This window comes from Musca vetustissima, unplaced genomic scaffold (assembly GCF_032173495.1).
Source record: "Musca vetustissima isolate MV318-11 ecotype Yass unplaced genomic scaffold, APGP_CSIRO_Mvet_v1 utg10917, whole genome shotgun sequence".
Classification (NCBI taxonomy): Eukaryota; Metazoa; Arthropoda; class Insecta; order Diptera; family Muscidae; genus Musca; species Musca vetustissima.
Genome location: NW_026880121.1, coordinates 193,531 through 209,194, shown reverse-complemented (window position 1 = coordinate 209,194; position 15,664 = coordinate 193,531). Strand labels below are relative to the sequence as shown.

Sequence of the window (15,664 nt, the reverse complement as noted above, 5' to 3'; positions counted from 1 at the left end):
CTTTTGACTACTAAGCATCAGTGGCAGTTATCGATATGTTTATTATCGAATGGAAGAAAAATAGAGAGTGTGGCCATTTTTGACAGCCAGAGGTCATTTTCATGAGATGAGACAAGAAAGAAATTAATAAATAAAATCAATTAAAAAAATAAAATAAATTAATAAAAAAATAAGTTAAATAAAGAAATATTTGACACTTTTCGTCATATATTTGCCTAGTGTGACCTTACCTTAAGGAACCCCAAAATTTTTTTTAAAAAATCTACGCCTTCTAAGGAACCCCAAAAAAATACACGCCTTGTACGTAATCACTTTGATGGTGGCAAATTTTTCAAAACGAATTTTATTCGGATTTTCGAAGCTTTATGAAGATTTTCTTGCGAATTTTGAAAAAATTTCACAGATTTTAGGGTATTTTCAAGGGGTTTTCTAAAGAATTATGGGAAAATTTTCAATGGATTTTTGTGGGAATCTTTCGGGCAGATTTCTATGGAATTGTGATAAGATTTTACGGAATTTAACCTAAGAAACTCCGAATGTTGATCATTATATCCCAAAGAAAATCCGAATTTGGGTGGTTATATCCCAAAATTAAGCGGGGTTTCAAAGATCTCTTGTGGTCCCTGCGGAATTTATGGGTGATTTCAGATCATTTTTGTTTATTTCAAGCTCTATATGGTATCCTGCATGAAGTTGTGTTAAGATTTTCCAGAATTTAACATAAGAAACTCCGAATTTTGATGATTATAACCAAAAATCAAGGGAATCTTCAAAGATCTCTTATGGACCTGGCGGAATTTGTGGCTTATTTTTGGTTATTTTGTTTTATTTTAAGCTCTATATGATATCCGGCATCGAGTTGTTTCAATATTTTACGGAATATTCTCTAGAAAACATCGAATTATGTGCCAAAATTAAAGTGTCCCTTATGGACCTGGCGGAATTTGTGGGGTTTTCGGGTAACTTTTGGTTATTTCAAGCTTTACATGGAATCGTTTTCATATGAAACCCCAAAATTTTATAAATTTTTAAATTATACAAAACAGATCTTAGGGTCCTGAAGGGGAATTGCATTGTCCGCCCCCCGATTTTTGTCCACCAAATTGCTCCTCCACGTTTGAGAATTAATATTAATTTTAAATTTAAGAAATTTCAACAGCAATTTTGTATCAGATTTGGATTCTCAAGACCCTAAGAGTCCTCATATGAAACTCAAGACACTAAGGGTCCTCATTGGAATTTTTTTTGATTATAATAAGGCTGTATTAGAGCCCCAAATTGCCTCTTCATTATAAAATGAATAAAAATAATTTGAAATCGTAGCAACATTTCCAAAAATATGGATCCGCAAGACCTTCATTGGTCCTGGCGGGACCTATTCAGCTTTTTTTAAAGAAGAAAGATTGCGATTTTTGTCAAAATATGGCCTTATATGAAACTCAAGACACTAAGGGTCCTACCTGGAATTTATTTGATTACAATAATGCTGTACAACTTCTAAGGAACCCCAAAAAAATATTTATAAAATCTACGCCTTCTAGGGAAGCTCAAAAAAATTATTTAAAAAATCTACACCTTGTGTGAATACCTACAAACATGATAAACATTTCGCCCCCAATGTGTCAACACACTTGGCCACAATCGATTGTGTCAACCCTAATGATGTCTGTTATCGATCTATAGAACCATGTTGACGGCCTGTAAATAAAAGCAAAAAAATCCTTCAAAGTCCTAATAAAAATTCCTAATTATAACGTAAATCCTTTACGAAGGATATTAATTTGCATAAAAATTGCAAGAAATTAAAAAAATCTACATGTGAAAACATTTTCCCGCTGCTGCAGAGACGACAATTTCATACATTTTCCAGCACAACAAAACTTACGCTTTGTACGCTCGTTCTTTCTTCAAAGCAAAGCAAATCATGTTGATGGTGATGATGGAGCTTATGAAGTAGTATTTGGGTTTTTTGGAATTCGGAAAATAATGGCAATGAAATTAATATTTCCTAATTAGCTAGAGAATTTTTTGTGAAACGGAGTAGTAGGAGGAACGCAGCAGCAAACACAAGCATGCCGACGTTAACCAAAGAAATGGCTGTGGTTAAGCTGCCACAATCGCGTAGCGTATGGGCCATAACAGTGGCCTCATTTCTGTTATGTTTTATTTTTTATTATTTCTATGGTGGTTATTTAACCTTTGGCCTAATCGGTTTGGTGTTGTTGGGTAAGTGCGGCGAACGACCATACGAAAAATCGAAAACTATTAATTCGTGATGTTTCATTTTAGGTATTTTCTATTATGGCCAGGATGTGTTATTGTATCATCCCGATTTACCGGCAAACTCCCGTGTCTATATACCCATACCCACCATGCATAATCTACCTCATGAGACAGTGAGTATACGCACCGCCGACAAGGTTACCCTACATGCCTTTTGGGTCAGCCAGCCCGAAGAGCGGTCCAAAAGTGTACCGACATTTGTCTATTTGCATGGTAATGCCGGCAATATGGGTCATCGTATGCAAAATGTATGGGGCATCTTTTATAGCCTCAATTGTAACATTCTGATGTTGGAATATCGTGGCTATGGCCTATCGACAGGAGCGCCTAGTGAACGTGGCTTGGTAACGGATGCAAGGGCGGCCATTGATTATCTCTATACTCGTCACGATTTGGATCATAGCCAGATTGTAGTCTTTGGTCGTTCATTGGGCGGTGCCGTGGCCATTGATGTGGCCGCCGATACCATATATAGCCAAAAAATAATGTGTGCCATTGTTGAAAATACATTTACAAGTATACCGGAAATGGCAGTGGAGCTGGTACATCCATCTGTAAAATATGTACCAAATATTTTGTATAAAAATAAGGTGAGATAATATAAGGTGTAGATTTTTGAAATCATTTTTTAGAGACCTAAATAACTTTTTTGGGGACCTACATAAGGCGTGGATTTTTTAAATAATTTTTTGGAGACCTAAATAATTTTTCGTAAATAATTTTTTTGGAGACCTAAATAATTTTTTGGAGACCTACATAAGGCGTGGATTTTTTAAATAATTTTTTTGGAGACCTAAATAATTTTTTGGAAACCTACATAAGGCGTGGATTTTTTAAATAATTTTTTTGGAGACCTAATAATTGTTTGGAGACCTACATAAGGCGTGAATTTTTTAAATAATTTTTTTGGAGACCTAAATAATTTTTTGGAGACCTAAGATGTGGATTTTTTAAATAATTTTTTTGAGACCTAAATAATTTTTGGAGACCTATATAAGGCGTGGATTTTTTAAATAATTTTTTTGAGACCTAAATAGTTTTTGGAGACCTGTATAAGGCGTGGATTTTTTAAATAATTTTTTTGAGACCTACATAGTTTTTGGAGACCTATATAAGGCGTGGATTTTTTAAATAATTTTTTAAATTAAATTTTCTTGTTTTTCCTTTTTTTCCAGTTCGATTCAATAACCAAAATTTCAAAATGCTCAGTGCCATTTCTATTTGTTAGCGGTTTAAGTGATAATTTGGTACCACCACGTATGATGCGTGCCTTATATACGGCATGTGGCAGTGATCGTAAACGTATACTAGAATTTATAGGAGGCTCACACAACGATACATGGATTGTAGATGGGTGTGTAGAACAATCTTTTTTTTCGAATTCAAATTCATTTCTATTTTAATTTTTCTTTTGGTTTTTTTCAGATATTATCAAGGTTTAAAGACCTTTCTCAATGAGTGTCAAAATATAGTGCCACCATTGGAGAAGCCGCCCGAAAAAAGTAATGTTTGGAGTGAAATACAGGATGTGTAAAATTACGAAATTATTTTTGTTTTTTATCTTCGCCCACAAAGGGCATATGTTATACCATTTATTATCCATCCTATTATATAACCATGTATTTTTATTAAAACAAACTATTGCATTTTTTCGTAAAACTGAAAAAAACCAAAATTTTATGTTAAGTTTTGTTGAGCTATATCTTGCTAAAAACTATATAGACAAATGAAACCAAAAAATATTATTCATAATAAAAAACATTGTTTTCGACATAATATAAAATCTCATCTTAAATTCCAAAACCCTAACTAATAGTTAAAATATTTTTTGAAACTATATAAACTACATTTTCTTCTTCTACTTTCTAACATAACAATAATCAAATTTCCCAAATTAATTTCTACTGCCAAGCCAACAAAGAAAAGGAAACGAGTTGGAAATGAAAACTATTAACACTGTAAAATACAAAAAAAAACTTTTAATGAAAAACTTCTTTACAAAAAAAAAAAAAAAAAACAGATTGAGGAGGCTGTGGGAAATTGAAATGCAAAAATAAAAAAATAAAACAATTCTTTTAACCAAATTAACAAACAGCTTTAAATGACTAGTGTATATAGTACATAATATATATATGGCTATTCAATCCCGATTTTTTTATTGTAAGATATTAATTAATTTGAAAAAATAACGACAACAATTAACAACAAAATGTAAGAGCAATTATTATAACTAATTACAAAATTAATAAAAAACACAATTGTTAAAAAATTTTAAGAAAAAATATGGTTAATTTATTAGGCGGAATAAAAAAAATCAAACATTTTTTTTAAATTTTAAAGAATTTTTTTAAAAAATCCATATATTTTTTTAAAGATTTTCTTTAAAAAGTCAAAATATTTTTTTTAATTTTTTAAAGATATTTTTTTAATTAGAATAATTTTTTTTAAATTTTTAAAGATTTTTTTTTTTTTAAATCAAAATGTTTTTTTTTTATTTTTGTAGAAAAATTTTAATTTTTTTAAGGGACCCCAACAAAATATTTAAAAAATCCACCCTTGCTAAGGAAAATTTTTAAGTTTTTGAAGAATATTAATTTTTGTAGAATATTTTGTTTTAATTTTTGAAGATTTTTTTTTTAATTTTAGGAGAATTTTTTTTTTACATTTTTGAAGAAAAATGTTTTTAAAATTTTTGAAAAAAATGTATTTTTAAATTTTTGTAGAAATTTTTTTTTTTTGAAGAAAAAAGTTTTTGCAAAATTTTTATAGATTTTTTTTTAATTTTTGAAGAATTTTTTTTAATCTTTGGAGAATTTTTTTTTAATTTAATTTTTTTTTTTAAATTTTTGTGTGCATCCAAAAAAAAAATATTTTATCCCTTGTAAGCCTTGTATATGTTGTAATGAGCTACAATTGGCAACCCTGTATTCCTACTGTACAAATGAGTTACGATTACAGTAATCGAAAATGTTATCGAAATGGAATGTGACAACTGAAAGGCGCCATAGCTCTTTAAAAACAAAAATATTACATTTTTATTAAATATTTAATAAAAATTGTTTAATAAAACAACAAAAAGGGTGCATGCGAATTAAATGATTCACCCATAAAAGTATATTCGCCGTTCCAAATTGTATTTCCTGGCCTTTGATATACAACACTCTCCAAGGAGTTGTCAAAAAGAGTAGGAAAAATGGTATGTCAAAAAAATAATCACCATAATTTGTTAAAATATTCCATTAAAAATTGTTGTGTTTATTACAGCGCCGCAGTCTGGCACCCAGCCAGCAAAAAACTCCATCCCGAAGTAAATTAAACTTCGTGACACCCTTTATAAATAAACGCAAACGAACCACCGACCAACAGAGGGTGGAAATCCAAAGACTTCCATTGACACCACGGCAATCCCAGTTGGTTGCACTGCCACCCACGGAATATGAACAGTTAATTGCGAAGGTGTTGTCACAACCCTTTAAAGTGCCCATAGCAAATTATGTACCCGAATATAATTCCAATCGAAGTTTAGGTGTACGCCGATCAACAGTACGCAAGGCCTTACATGATCCGCATGCCTGTAATGCCTTAGTTCTATATAGCCCACCTGTGTATACGGAACACGAACGTGTCACTATGGATCCTTCGAAAATGCTGGTACATGTTGTTGTCGATCCAATCCTGAGTAACATATTGCGACCGCATCAACGTGAAGGCGTCAAATTTATGTACGAGTGTGTTGAGGGTAAACGGGGACCCTTCAACGGTTGTATTATGGCCGATGAAATGGGTTTGGGTAAAACTCTACAATGTGTTACCCTGACTTGGACACTGTTACGTCAAAGTCCTGACTGCAAGCCGACAATATCCAAGGCCATTATTGTTTGCCCCTCGTCGTTGGTGAAAAATTGGGAAAACGAATTTCACAAATGGCTACATGGTCGCCTGCATTGCCTGCCAATGGAGGGTGGTTCCAAGGAGGACAACATACGTGCCTTGGAACAATTTGCCTACAACACCAGCCAACGTTGCGGCACACCCGTCTTGGTGATAAGTTATGAAACCTTTCGCATCTATGCCGATATTTTGTGTCGCAATGAAATCGGCATGGTCATATGCGATGAAGGTCATCGCCTAAAGAACAGTGATAATTTAACTTATCAAGCCTTGATGCGTCTGAAAACGAAACGACGTGTCCTGCTATCGGGTACACCCATACAAAACGATCTCACCGAATATTTTAGTTTAGTTAATTTTGTCAATCCCGAAATGTTGGGTACGGCCGCTGAGTTTAAGCGGAATTTTGAAAATGCCATACTGCGAGGACAAAATGCCGATTCAAGTGATAAAGAGCGGCAAAGGGCGGTGGAAAAGACCCAAGAATTGATTGGCTTAGTTAATCAATGTATTATAAGGCGTACTAATCAAATTTTAACTAAATACTTACCGGTTAAATTCGAAATGGTAATATGTGCAAAAATGACACCTCTGCAGGAGGCGTTATATGTGAATTTTTTGAAATCGGATAAGGTGCGGAAAAATTTGCAAGGTGAGTAAAATTGGACAAAAGTATTTTGAAAAAATCCATGCCTCTTGAACATTTTTTTTAATCTAGACCTCTAATGACCCCTAAAAATATATTTTTTAGATTGCAATGAAAAGGTTACCTCCCTTACTGCCTTGGCCGATATAACAAATCTGAAGAAATTATGCAGCCATCCGGATTTGATATATGACAAAGTCTTGGCAAGAGAAAATGGCTTTGAAAATGCCCAAACAATCTTTCCCGCAAATCATAGTACCAAGTAAGTTCAAGAGTTTTTGGATTTTCAAATAAATTTTATTTTTTATTAAATTTTCAGAGAAATAAACCCCGAACTAAGTGGCAAATTCATGTTATTGGATTTTATGCTGGCCACCATACGAACCAATAGCGATGATAAGGTTGTGTTAATTTCAAATTATACCCAAACCCTGGATTTATTTGAACAGTTGGCAAGGAAGAGGTGGGGTCCCTGAAATTTTTTTTTTTTCATTTTTAATATTTTTTTGGTACTTTTAGAAAATATCCCTTTGTCCGATTGGATGGTACCATGTCCATTAAGAAACGTAACAAAGTTGTGGAGCGTTTCAATGACCCCTCGGTGGATTGTTTCCTGTTTATGTTAAGCTCCAAGGCTGGGGGTTGTGGCCTGAATTTAATTGGTGCCAATCGTTTGTTTATGTTCGACCCCGATTGGAATCCGGCAAATGATGAACAAGCCATGGCCCGAATTTGGAGAGATGGCCAGAAGAAACCATGTTTTATTTATAGGCTGGTGGCGGTGGGTTTTCAAAATTTTTGAGCAATTAAAAAAATATTTAAAATCATTTTTTTATTTATTTTACAGACTGGTTCCATTGAAGAGAAAATCCTGCAGCGCCAAACCCACAAGAAATCCCTATCGAGCACAATTATCGATAATAATGAAAGTGAAGAGAAACATTTTACCCGAGACGACTTAAAGGATTTGTTTCGCTATGAACCGGGGATCTTATCGGATACCCACAACAAGTAAACAAAAATATTTTTCGAACACTTTTTTTTTTGGAATTTTTAAATGCCAAACTTTTTTTCTCAAATTTACCTACAGACTCAAATGCAAACGTTGTGTCAATAATATACAAACCGAACCGCCACCGGAAAATACCGATTGCACCTCCCATTTGTCGCAGTGGTATCATTGTTCAAATAATCGTGGTCTACCGGATAGTAATCTGGCTGAGGCATGGCGTACCAGTAAATGTATAACATTTGTTTTCCATCACCGGTCGCAGGGGGAGGTTAAGAAGAAATCCGAACTGCAGGGAGATAAACGAGAAGCTCCTGATCCGTGTAGTTTGGAGGAAAAATTTTGTAAAAAATCCAAGAAAAGTCGTCGAATATCATCGGATGACGAGGAGGAGTATGCAGAGCCAGATGATAGCAAAGATAGTGATTTTGAATAAAAAAAATTAAAAAAAAAATTTTGAGTTTCCTTACAGGGTGTGGATTTTTTAAATAATTTTTGAGGTGTATTTTATATATTTTTTTCGTCTTCCTTAGAAGGCGCGGATTTTTGGGGGGTTTCTTAGAAGGCGTGGTTTTTTTTAATATTTGTTTTTGGGGGGTTTCTTAGAAGACGTAGATTTTTTTAAATAATTTTTTGCGGCTCCTAAGAAAGCGTAATTTTTTTACATTATTTTTGTTTTATTTTTAATTATTTTTGTTTTATTTTTAATTATTTTTGTATTTTTTTTTAATTTTTTTAAATTATTTTTTTAATTATTTTTTTATTTTTTTTTATTTTCTTTTTAAATTATTTTTTTTTATTTTCTTTTTAAATTATTTTTTTTTATTTTCTTTTTAAATTATTATTTTTTATTTTTTTCAATTATTTTATTTTTTAATATAATTTTCTTTGTCCCTTGTAAATGTGCTTTAATTCCCTCTCTTTGTAAAGTAACCGATAGTCAATTGTCATTGATGGCAAAGAGGAAAAATATCGATAGTAAGTATCGATTGTCTGTGTCCACATCCACTGAGTTGTCAGTTGTCAAGTGGTGAATGGAAAAAATAGGTGGATTGTCCGTCGTCGAATGTAAAAAATACAAAAAATATATAATTAATTGATATTTAAACAAATAAAATGTTTAAATTAAACCACAAATTGTGTTAATAATGTAAATTGTGTTTGTTTTTTTTTTTGTTTAGTGGTAATGCAAAAGAGAGAAAATTAATTTAACCCCACCAACCGCATAAGATGAGAGTTTGATGGAAAATTGACACATTTTTTGTTGTTGTTGGTTTTTTACAATGATAATAAAGAAATAAAAGTGGAAGAAAGAATAATGACGACAGACGACCAAGAATAATAGAAAATAATGCAAGTGTGTGTGAGTGCGTGTAGTTGAATTTATTATTATTATTATTGTTTTGATAAATATCAAAAGATTAGATTCTTCGTAGACGTAGAAGAAAAAATAAGAAGAAGAAAACGGAAACGAAGAATATAGTAGTGAAAAAACACTTGACGTGTTGCAAATTTTAACTGAAAGAGAAGAACAAAAACAACAACAAGAAGAGCAATTGATAATAGCAAACGTACTACATTGTTGTACTCCCATTTGTGTTGCTGTTGTTGTTGCATGTGAAACAAGCAGCAACTTGCTAGACATCTGTGTGTTTTGTTTTTGCCTGCCTGGCCAATACATTAATACAATTAATTACCTTGATCTTATTTAGATTTGTGTAAGGCAACAAACCAACAAACAAGCATCATCATGATCAGCAGTAGCAGCCGCTAAACCAATAGCCAGCCTAAACACGGAAAATGAGTAACGTCAAGAAAAAATCAACAACAAAAGGCCAAGCAAAGATCAACTTTTAACAAAAAAAAAAAAAAAAAGAAACAAAACCAAGCACAGCAAGCAAAAAAAAACAGAGTTTATAACAGGTTCAAAGTGAAGGTTAATGAAACCGCGACAACGTTTCGCAACACCACTGAACTGCTACACGGAAAAATAAAAATTTATTTATAACTAAAAAAAGAAGAAGACGGAAAATAAAAACAGAGATTGCAATATCAAACGACAAATCCCCCCAAAAGTAGAAGTCTAACTTCACAATGCCAAATATTTGTATGACAAAAAGAAGAAGAACTTCTCCGCATAACTGCCTAAGTGGGTCGAAGACCAATAACGAATTGCAGCGGGATAGCAGCATATCAACCCGATCTTCCTTTAATATTTCATTTTATAAACTAGGAAATATGTTTAATTTTGTACTCTACACACTGCTGGCCCTGGGCCTAGTTGCAACGCTCGTTAGCAGCGATTCAATTCCAACACAAAATATGTCCAATAAGGAAAGGGAAGCTTTAAGGTAAATAACCTCGATAATTTTTTGTTGGGAATTTCAATTAATTTTGTTTTCATTTTTTATATAGGGAGGAAGCTCGTGATATGTTCTATCATGCCTATCATGCATACATGGATAATGCCTATCCGGCCGATGAATTAATGCCTTTATCATGTAAAGGTCGTTATCGTGGTGTAACACCATCGCGTGGTGATATGGATGATATATTGGGAAAGTAAGTATATGATAATAAAAACTAATTTAAAACATAATCTAATTTAAAAAAATATTTCAAAAAATCTACGCCTTGTGATGAGGTTGCCTAAAAAAGTTATTTCAAAAATGTAAGCCTTGTGTGGATCCCCAAAAAATAAATATTTTAACAAATTTGTGGCCTTGTGTGGATCCCTGATAGCCAATTTGATTGCACATTGTGGTCAAAATTTTGAAAGTTAAAAAAAATCCGAAATAGGGGTCTAAATCTAAATGTGGACCTATGCTGACAACTTTTTGTGGGAATGTCTCATACACATCAATAATCTCAAATGCCAAATAACAGCCAATTCGGTTGAAAAATATGACCAAATTGTTAAAAATTAGAATACATCTAAATAGGGGGAAAATCTCAAATTAGACCTACACCGATAATTTTTTTGCAAGGAGACAATATTGTCATTGAGAATCATAAACACCATATTACAGCCAATTTGATTAGAAATTGTGGTTAAAATGTTGAAAATTTGAAAATAGGGGTAAAATCCAAATGGGGGCTTATGCGGAAAATACTTTGTAAGGATGTCTAATATTCATCAAGAACCTCAAATACCAAATTACAGCCAATTCGGTTGAAAAATGTGGCCAAATTTTCAAAAATTAGAATACATCATAAATAGGGGTATAAATCGCAAAGTGGACCTATACCGAAATTTTTTTTTGAAAAAGATGTTCTGTAGTCACTGAGATTCTAATACATCAAATTGCAGCAAATTTGATAGAAAATTAAGTCCAAAATGTTGAAAATTGGAAAAATCGAAATAGGACCTATACTAATTTTTTTTAAAGGCGGTCTTCAACACATTGAGAAGATTAAATATCAAATGTAGGCCACTTTCACTGGTATCTATGGTCAAAATATTGAAATTCCAAAATAGTAATATTTGTCTAAATACATTAGAAATAATAGGGGTCTTTATATCAAATTGGATTTTCAAGGCCTTTGAAAATTTTTTTTTTCAGAGACCTCTCTTTAGAAGAAAAATATTAACTAATTATTTTTCTCTTCCTCTTTTTCAGTTTCTCCATGACCCTCGTTGACACCCTGGACACTTTGGTGGTGTTGGGAGATTTTGCGGAATTTGAACATGCTGTGAAATTGGTGATACGTGATGTACAATTTGATAATGATATTATTGTATCGGTTTTTGAGACAAATATTCGTATGATGGGTGGCCTACTGTCCGCTCACATTTTAGCCGAATATATACAAAAGAATGCACAAGTTATGCCATGGTATAAAGGTGAACTATTGGAAATGGCCCGAGATTTGGGTTATCGTCTATTGCCAGCATTTAATACATCAACGGGTATACCGCATGCTCGGGTCAATTTACGTTATGGCATGAAAGATGAACAGCTAAAGAAGTCACGCGAAACATGTACCGCTTGTGCTGGTACGATTCTATTGGAATTTGCGGCATTGTCAAGGTTGACAGGTAAGGAAAAATATTCTTTAAAAAATTTACGCCTTTAAAGGTCTTGAACAAATGTTCTTTAAAAAATTTACGCCATTAAAAGGTATAGAAAAAATATTCCTTAAAAAATCTACGCCTTTAGAAAACCTGAAAAAATATTCTTTAAAAAAATCCACGCCTTTAGAATGCTTTTTATTTTTTTCTTAATAAAAAACAGCCCTTCAGAAGGCCTATTTCAATTCAATTCAACTTTATTTCATAAAGGATAATCTACCCCAAAGGGCCAAGAGCGATTCCAAAAACTTCATTACATGGACTAATCCATTACATGGACGCCTTTAGAAGGATTTTAATTTTTTTCTTAATAAAAACAGCTCTTCAGAAGGCCTATTTTTTAATCCACGTCTTCCTAAGGCCTTGAAAATTCTCTGTGAGTTTCATGAGTGGTATAAGACCTCCTTACAGAAAAAATTTCCGCGTAGGGCCACATTTAGGTTTTACCCCTATTTCCAATTTTCAACATTTTGACCACAATTTCCAATGAAATTGGTTGTAATATGGTGTCTATGATTCTCAATGGCTATATTACCTCTGTGCAAAAAAATATCGGTGTAGGTCCAATTTTAGATTTTTACCCCTATTTATGATGTGTTCTAATTTTTAACAATTTGGTCACATTTTTTAGGCGAAATGATTGATTTCAGTGTAGGACCACTTAGAGATTTTTACCCCTATTTATGATTTTTTTTAATTTTTAATTTCTAGGTGATCCCATATTTGAAGCTCGTGCCCATGCCGCCATGGATGCCCTGTGGAAGCTACGTCATCGGGGGTCCGATTTGATGGGTACCGTTTTAAATGTCCATTCCGGTGATTGGGTACGTCGTGATTCTGGTGTTGGTGCTGGCATTGATTCCTACTATGAATATCTCTTTAAATCCTATGTCCTGCTGGGTGATGATAAATATTTGGCACGGTTCAATCGCCACTATAATGCCGTTATGAAATATGTTAGTGAGGGTCCAATGTTGTTGGATGTCCTAATGCATCGACCACATGCCAAGTCACGTAACTTTATGGATGCGCTATTGGCTTTTTGGCCAGGTCTACAGGTGCTGTCGGGTGATTTGAAACCCGCTGTGCAGACCCATGAAATGTTATATCAAGTTATGCAAATGCATACCTTTATCCCGGAGGCCTTTACGATCGATTTTCAAATACACTGGGGTCAACATCACTTGCGACCGGAATTTATAGAATCCACCTATTTTTTGTATCGTGCCACGGGTGATCACCATTATTTGCAGGTTGGCAAGAAGGTCTTGAAGGCATTGCAACAATATGCTAAGGTACCATGCGGTTATGCCGCCGTGAATGATGTTCGTACCGGCAAACATGAAGATCGTATGGATTCGTTTGTCCTATCGGAAACGTTTAAGTATTTGTATTTGTTGTTTACCCAGCCACAGGATTTGATATTGAATATTGATGAATTTGTGTTCACCACTGAGGCCCATTTGCTGCCCCTGTCATTGGCCCAGTTGGGCAATTCCACGTACAGTAAGTATTGCTTAACATTTTTTATAAAAAAAAAAATTGGAAAATAATTTTTATTTTTTTCCGTTTTCTAGGTTTCCGCCAATCCGAGGAACACAATGTGTTGGATTTTATGCGCACCTGCCCCTCATCGAACAAGCTTTTTCCTGAGAAAGTACGCAAACCTTTACGCAACTTCATTACCGGCTCGTGCCCGCGCACGCCAGCCACCAAACGGCTACGAGCCCTTGACTTTCAAGCGAGTAATGCCGATCATTTACGAGCTGTTTACGACATGGGTATCACAATGGTTTCATTAGGCGATGGCAAGGTGCGACTGTTTCATAGTTTTTATAATGTGAGTTATCATTTGGATTTTGGTTCATTTTTTTATTAATAATTTTTAAATATAATTGAAAAAAAAATAATTCAGTTTTTTTTTTGTAAATTTTTTATTTTATTTTTTTAATTTATTGCTATTTTATAAAATTGTAACATTGTTAATTTCTATTTAATTTAAGAAATATTTTTTTATTAATTTTTTTTCAAATTATTTTCCAGGCAAAATCTCCCGAAGAAGGTGAAATGGGTCTACAATTTATGCAGGAAATGTTGGAATTAACTAAATTGCAATCGCTGAATCAATTGGCACAATTACAGGTAAACTATTTGATAAAATTTGAACATTTTTAATTGACCCCTATTTCTAATTTTTGGAATTCTGACCCCATTTTCCAATGAAAATTACTGTAATTTGGTATCTGAGGTTCTTAAAAGGTATACAATATCCTTGCAAACAAATTTTCAGTATAGGGCCACTTTGAGATTTAAAGCCCTATTTCTGATTTTCAAAATTCTGACCACATTTTCCAATCCCTATGGGTGGAATTTGTTATTTGTGGTGCTCAAAAGGTATACAATCTCCTTGCAAAAGATTATGAGTATAGGTCCACTTTATTTCAGATTTTTAAAATTCTGACCAGATTTTGCAACACAAATGGCTGTAATTTGGTATTTTAGGTTCTTAAAAGGTATATAATTTATTTGCAAAAAATTGTCAGTATATGTTCACTTTGAGATTTAGACCCCTATTTCTAATTTTTAAAATTCTGACCACAGCTTAAATATGGAATTTGCGATGCTTAACCGGTATAAGACTTCTTTGCAAAAGTATTTTTAGTATTTTTTAAATTTAAAAAGTGGCTGTAATTTGGTATTTAAGGTACTCTATGGGTGTATAGGAACACTTTGAGATTTTTACCCATATTTTTTATAAAATTATATTTATTTAATTTTTTTCATTTTTTTCCAGGCCGTTGCTTACCCTGTGGATGACAAATCGAACGAATGGACCGCCCTAATGGCCGGACCCTCACACTTCAGCCCCGAATTGACCGAAGACGATTTTGTCGAAAGTGAAGTTCTTCTCGCCGAACCATTGCGTGCCTGTGATGAACGTCTGGCAAATGCCGATAAGGTTAAGGGTAAAATTTTGATTGCCGAACGTGGTGATTGTACTTTCGTGAGTAAGGCACGTTTGGCCCAAAAGTCGGGTGCCTTGGCCCTAATTGTCTGTGATAATGTACCCCATTCATCGGGTGAAATCCAACCGATGTTTGCCATGTCTGGCGATGGGATCAACGATGTCACCATACCGGTTGTATTTATGTATTCCCTGGAATTTGGCAAACTAGCGCAGGTAATGAAACGTCGGCCGAACATGAAGATACGAATTATGCAAATGATTGAATTTAAACGATGGCAAATGGCCAAGGAGACGGCGGCAGAGGCGGCGGCGACGACGAAAGCAAATTCCAATACGACAACGGAGACAGAAGGTTCAGCAACATCGTCGTCATCGACCACACCGACAAAGAAAACCAAACCCGAAAAGGAATTGTAGTGATAACTTTAAATTTATTATTTTCTTATATTAATGAAATGTGTTTTAGAAAAAAAAACCACGCATCCAAACCAACCATCCCTGGCCCTTTAAAATATGATTTTTTAAGTTTATTCCCGCCACCTATCATATAACCCTAAATCTTGATATATTGCCAGGCCACTTTATTTAATTTAAATTAATTCTCTTGTGTCACTCATTTCCTTTGCATAGTCTAAACAGTACCGTAAACTAACAACACTGTTGTCACAATTGTTTATAGATATGGCAACGCCCTCTCTCTCTCTCCATTATCAACTATTTGACATTTCGATGACGTTCAATTTTCCGTGATATGATTCCAAACCCGAAAAGGAATTGTAGTGATAACATTATTTT

The 15,664-nt window shown here is 33.6% G+C and overlaps 3 protein-coding genes across 3 annotated transcripts; all 3 read left to right on the top strand.

Annotated features, from left to right (window-relative positions):
- Positions 1 to 2,088: 2,088 nt before the first annotated feature.
- LOC133325502 (protein ABHD13) lies at positions 2,089 to 3,818 on the top strand. Its single transcript, XM_061534246.1, has 4 exons — positions 2,089 to 2,226; positions 2,290 to 2,873; positions 3,459 to 3,637; positions 3,709 to 3,818. Exons 1-4 carry the CDS (start codon positions 2,094 to 2,096, stop codon positions 3,815 to 3,817), a joined length of 1,005 nt encoding a protein of 334 aa, XP_061390230.1. The 5' UTR covers positions 2,089 to 2,093; the 3' UTR covers position 3,818.
- Positions 3,819 to 5,837: 2,019 nt separating this feature from the next.
- LOC133325507 (DNA repair and recombination protein RAD54-like) lies at positions 5,838 to 7,835 on the top strand. The gene is made up of 5 exons (XM_061534251.1): positions 5,838 to 6,826; positions 6,926 to 7,082; positions 7,140 to 7,283; positions 7,340 to 7,601; positions 7,668 to 7,835. The coding sequence occupies exons 1-5, from the start codon at positions 5,914 to 5,916 to the stop codon at positions 7,833 to 7,835; spliced, it is 1,644 nt and encodes a 547-aa protein (XP_061390235.1). The 5' UTR covers positions 5,838 to 5,913.
- A 2,413-nt stretch (positions 7,836 to 10,248) lies between these two features.
- LOC133325515 (ER degradation-enhancing alpha-mannosidase-like protein 3) lies at positions 10,249 to 15,286 on the top strand. The gene is made up of 6 exons (XM_061534258.1): positions 10,249 to 10,391; positions 11,450 to 11,868; positions 12,613 to 13,407; positions 13,479 to 13,741; positions 13,945 to 14,043; positions 14,696 to 15,286. The coding sequence occupies exons 1-6, from the start codon at positions 10,261 to 10,263 to the stop codon at positions 15,284 to 15,286; spliced, it is 2,298 nt and encodes a 765-aa protein (XP_061390242.1). The 5' UTR covers positions 10,249 to 10,260.
- Positions 15,287 to 15,664: the final 378 nt, after the last annotated feature.

Excerpts from the sequence above, each read along its gene's own strand:
- LOC133325502 (XM_061534246.1), top strand. The coding sequence starts at position 2,094 with ATGGCTGTGGTTAAGCTGCCACAATCGCGTAGCGTATGGGCCATAACA. Across the intron at positions 2,227-2,289 it reads AATCGGTTTGGTGTTGTTGG|GTATTTTCTATTATGGCCAG; the intron begins GTAAGTGCGGCG and ends GTTTCATTTTAG. Across the intron at positions 2,874-3,458 it reads ATATTTTGTATAAAAATAAG|TTCGATTCAATAACCAAAAT; the intron begins GTGAGATAATAT and ends CTTTTTTTCCAG.
- LOC133325507 (XM_061534251.1), top strand. The coding sequence starts at position 5,914 with ATGGATCCTTCGAAAATGCTGGTACATGTTGTTGTCGATCCAATCCTG. Across the intron at positions 6,827-6,925 it reads GGTGCGGAAAAATTTGCAAG|ATTGCAATGAAAAGGTTACC; the intron begins GTGAGTAAAATT and ends TATATTTTTTAG. Across the intron at positions 7,083-7,139 it reads CCCGCAAATCATAGTACCAA|AGAAATAAACCCCGAACTAA; the intron begins GTAAGTTCAAGA and ends TTAAATTTTCAG.
- LOC133325515 (XM_061534258.1), top strand. The coding sequence starts at position 10,261 with ATGTTCTATCATGCCTATCATGCATACATGGATAATGCCTATCCGGCC. Across the intron at positions 10,392-11,449 it reads ATGGATGATATATTGGGAAA|TTTCTCCATGACCCTCGTTG; the intron begins GTAAGTATATGA and ends CCTCTTTTTCAG. Across the intron at positions 14,044-14,695 it reads ATCAATTGGCACAATTACAG|GCCGTTGCTTACCCTGTGGA; the intron begins GTAAACTATTTG and ends ATTTTTTTCCAG.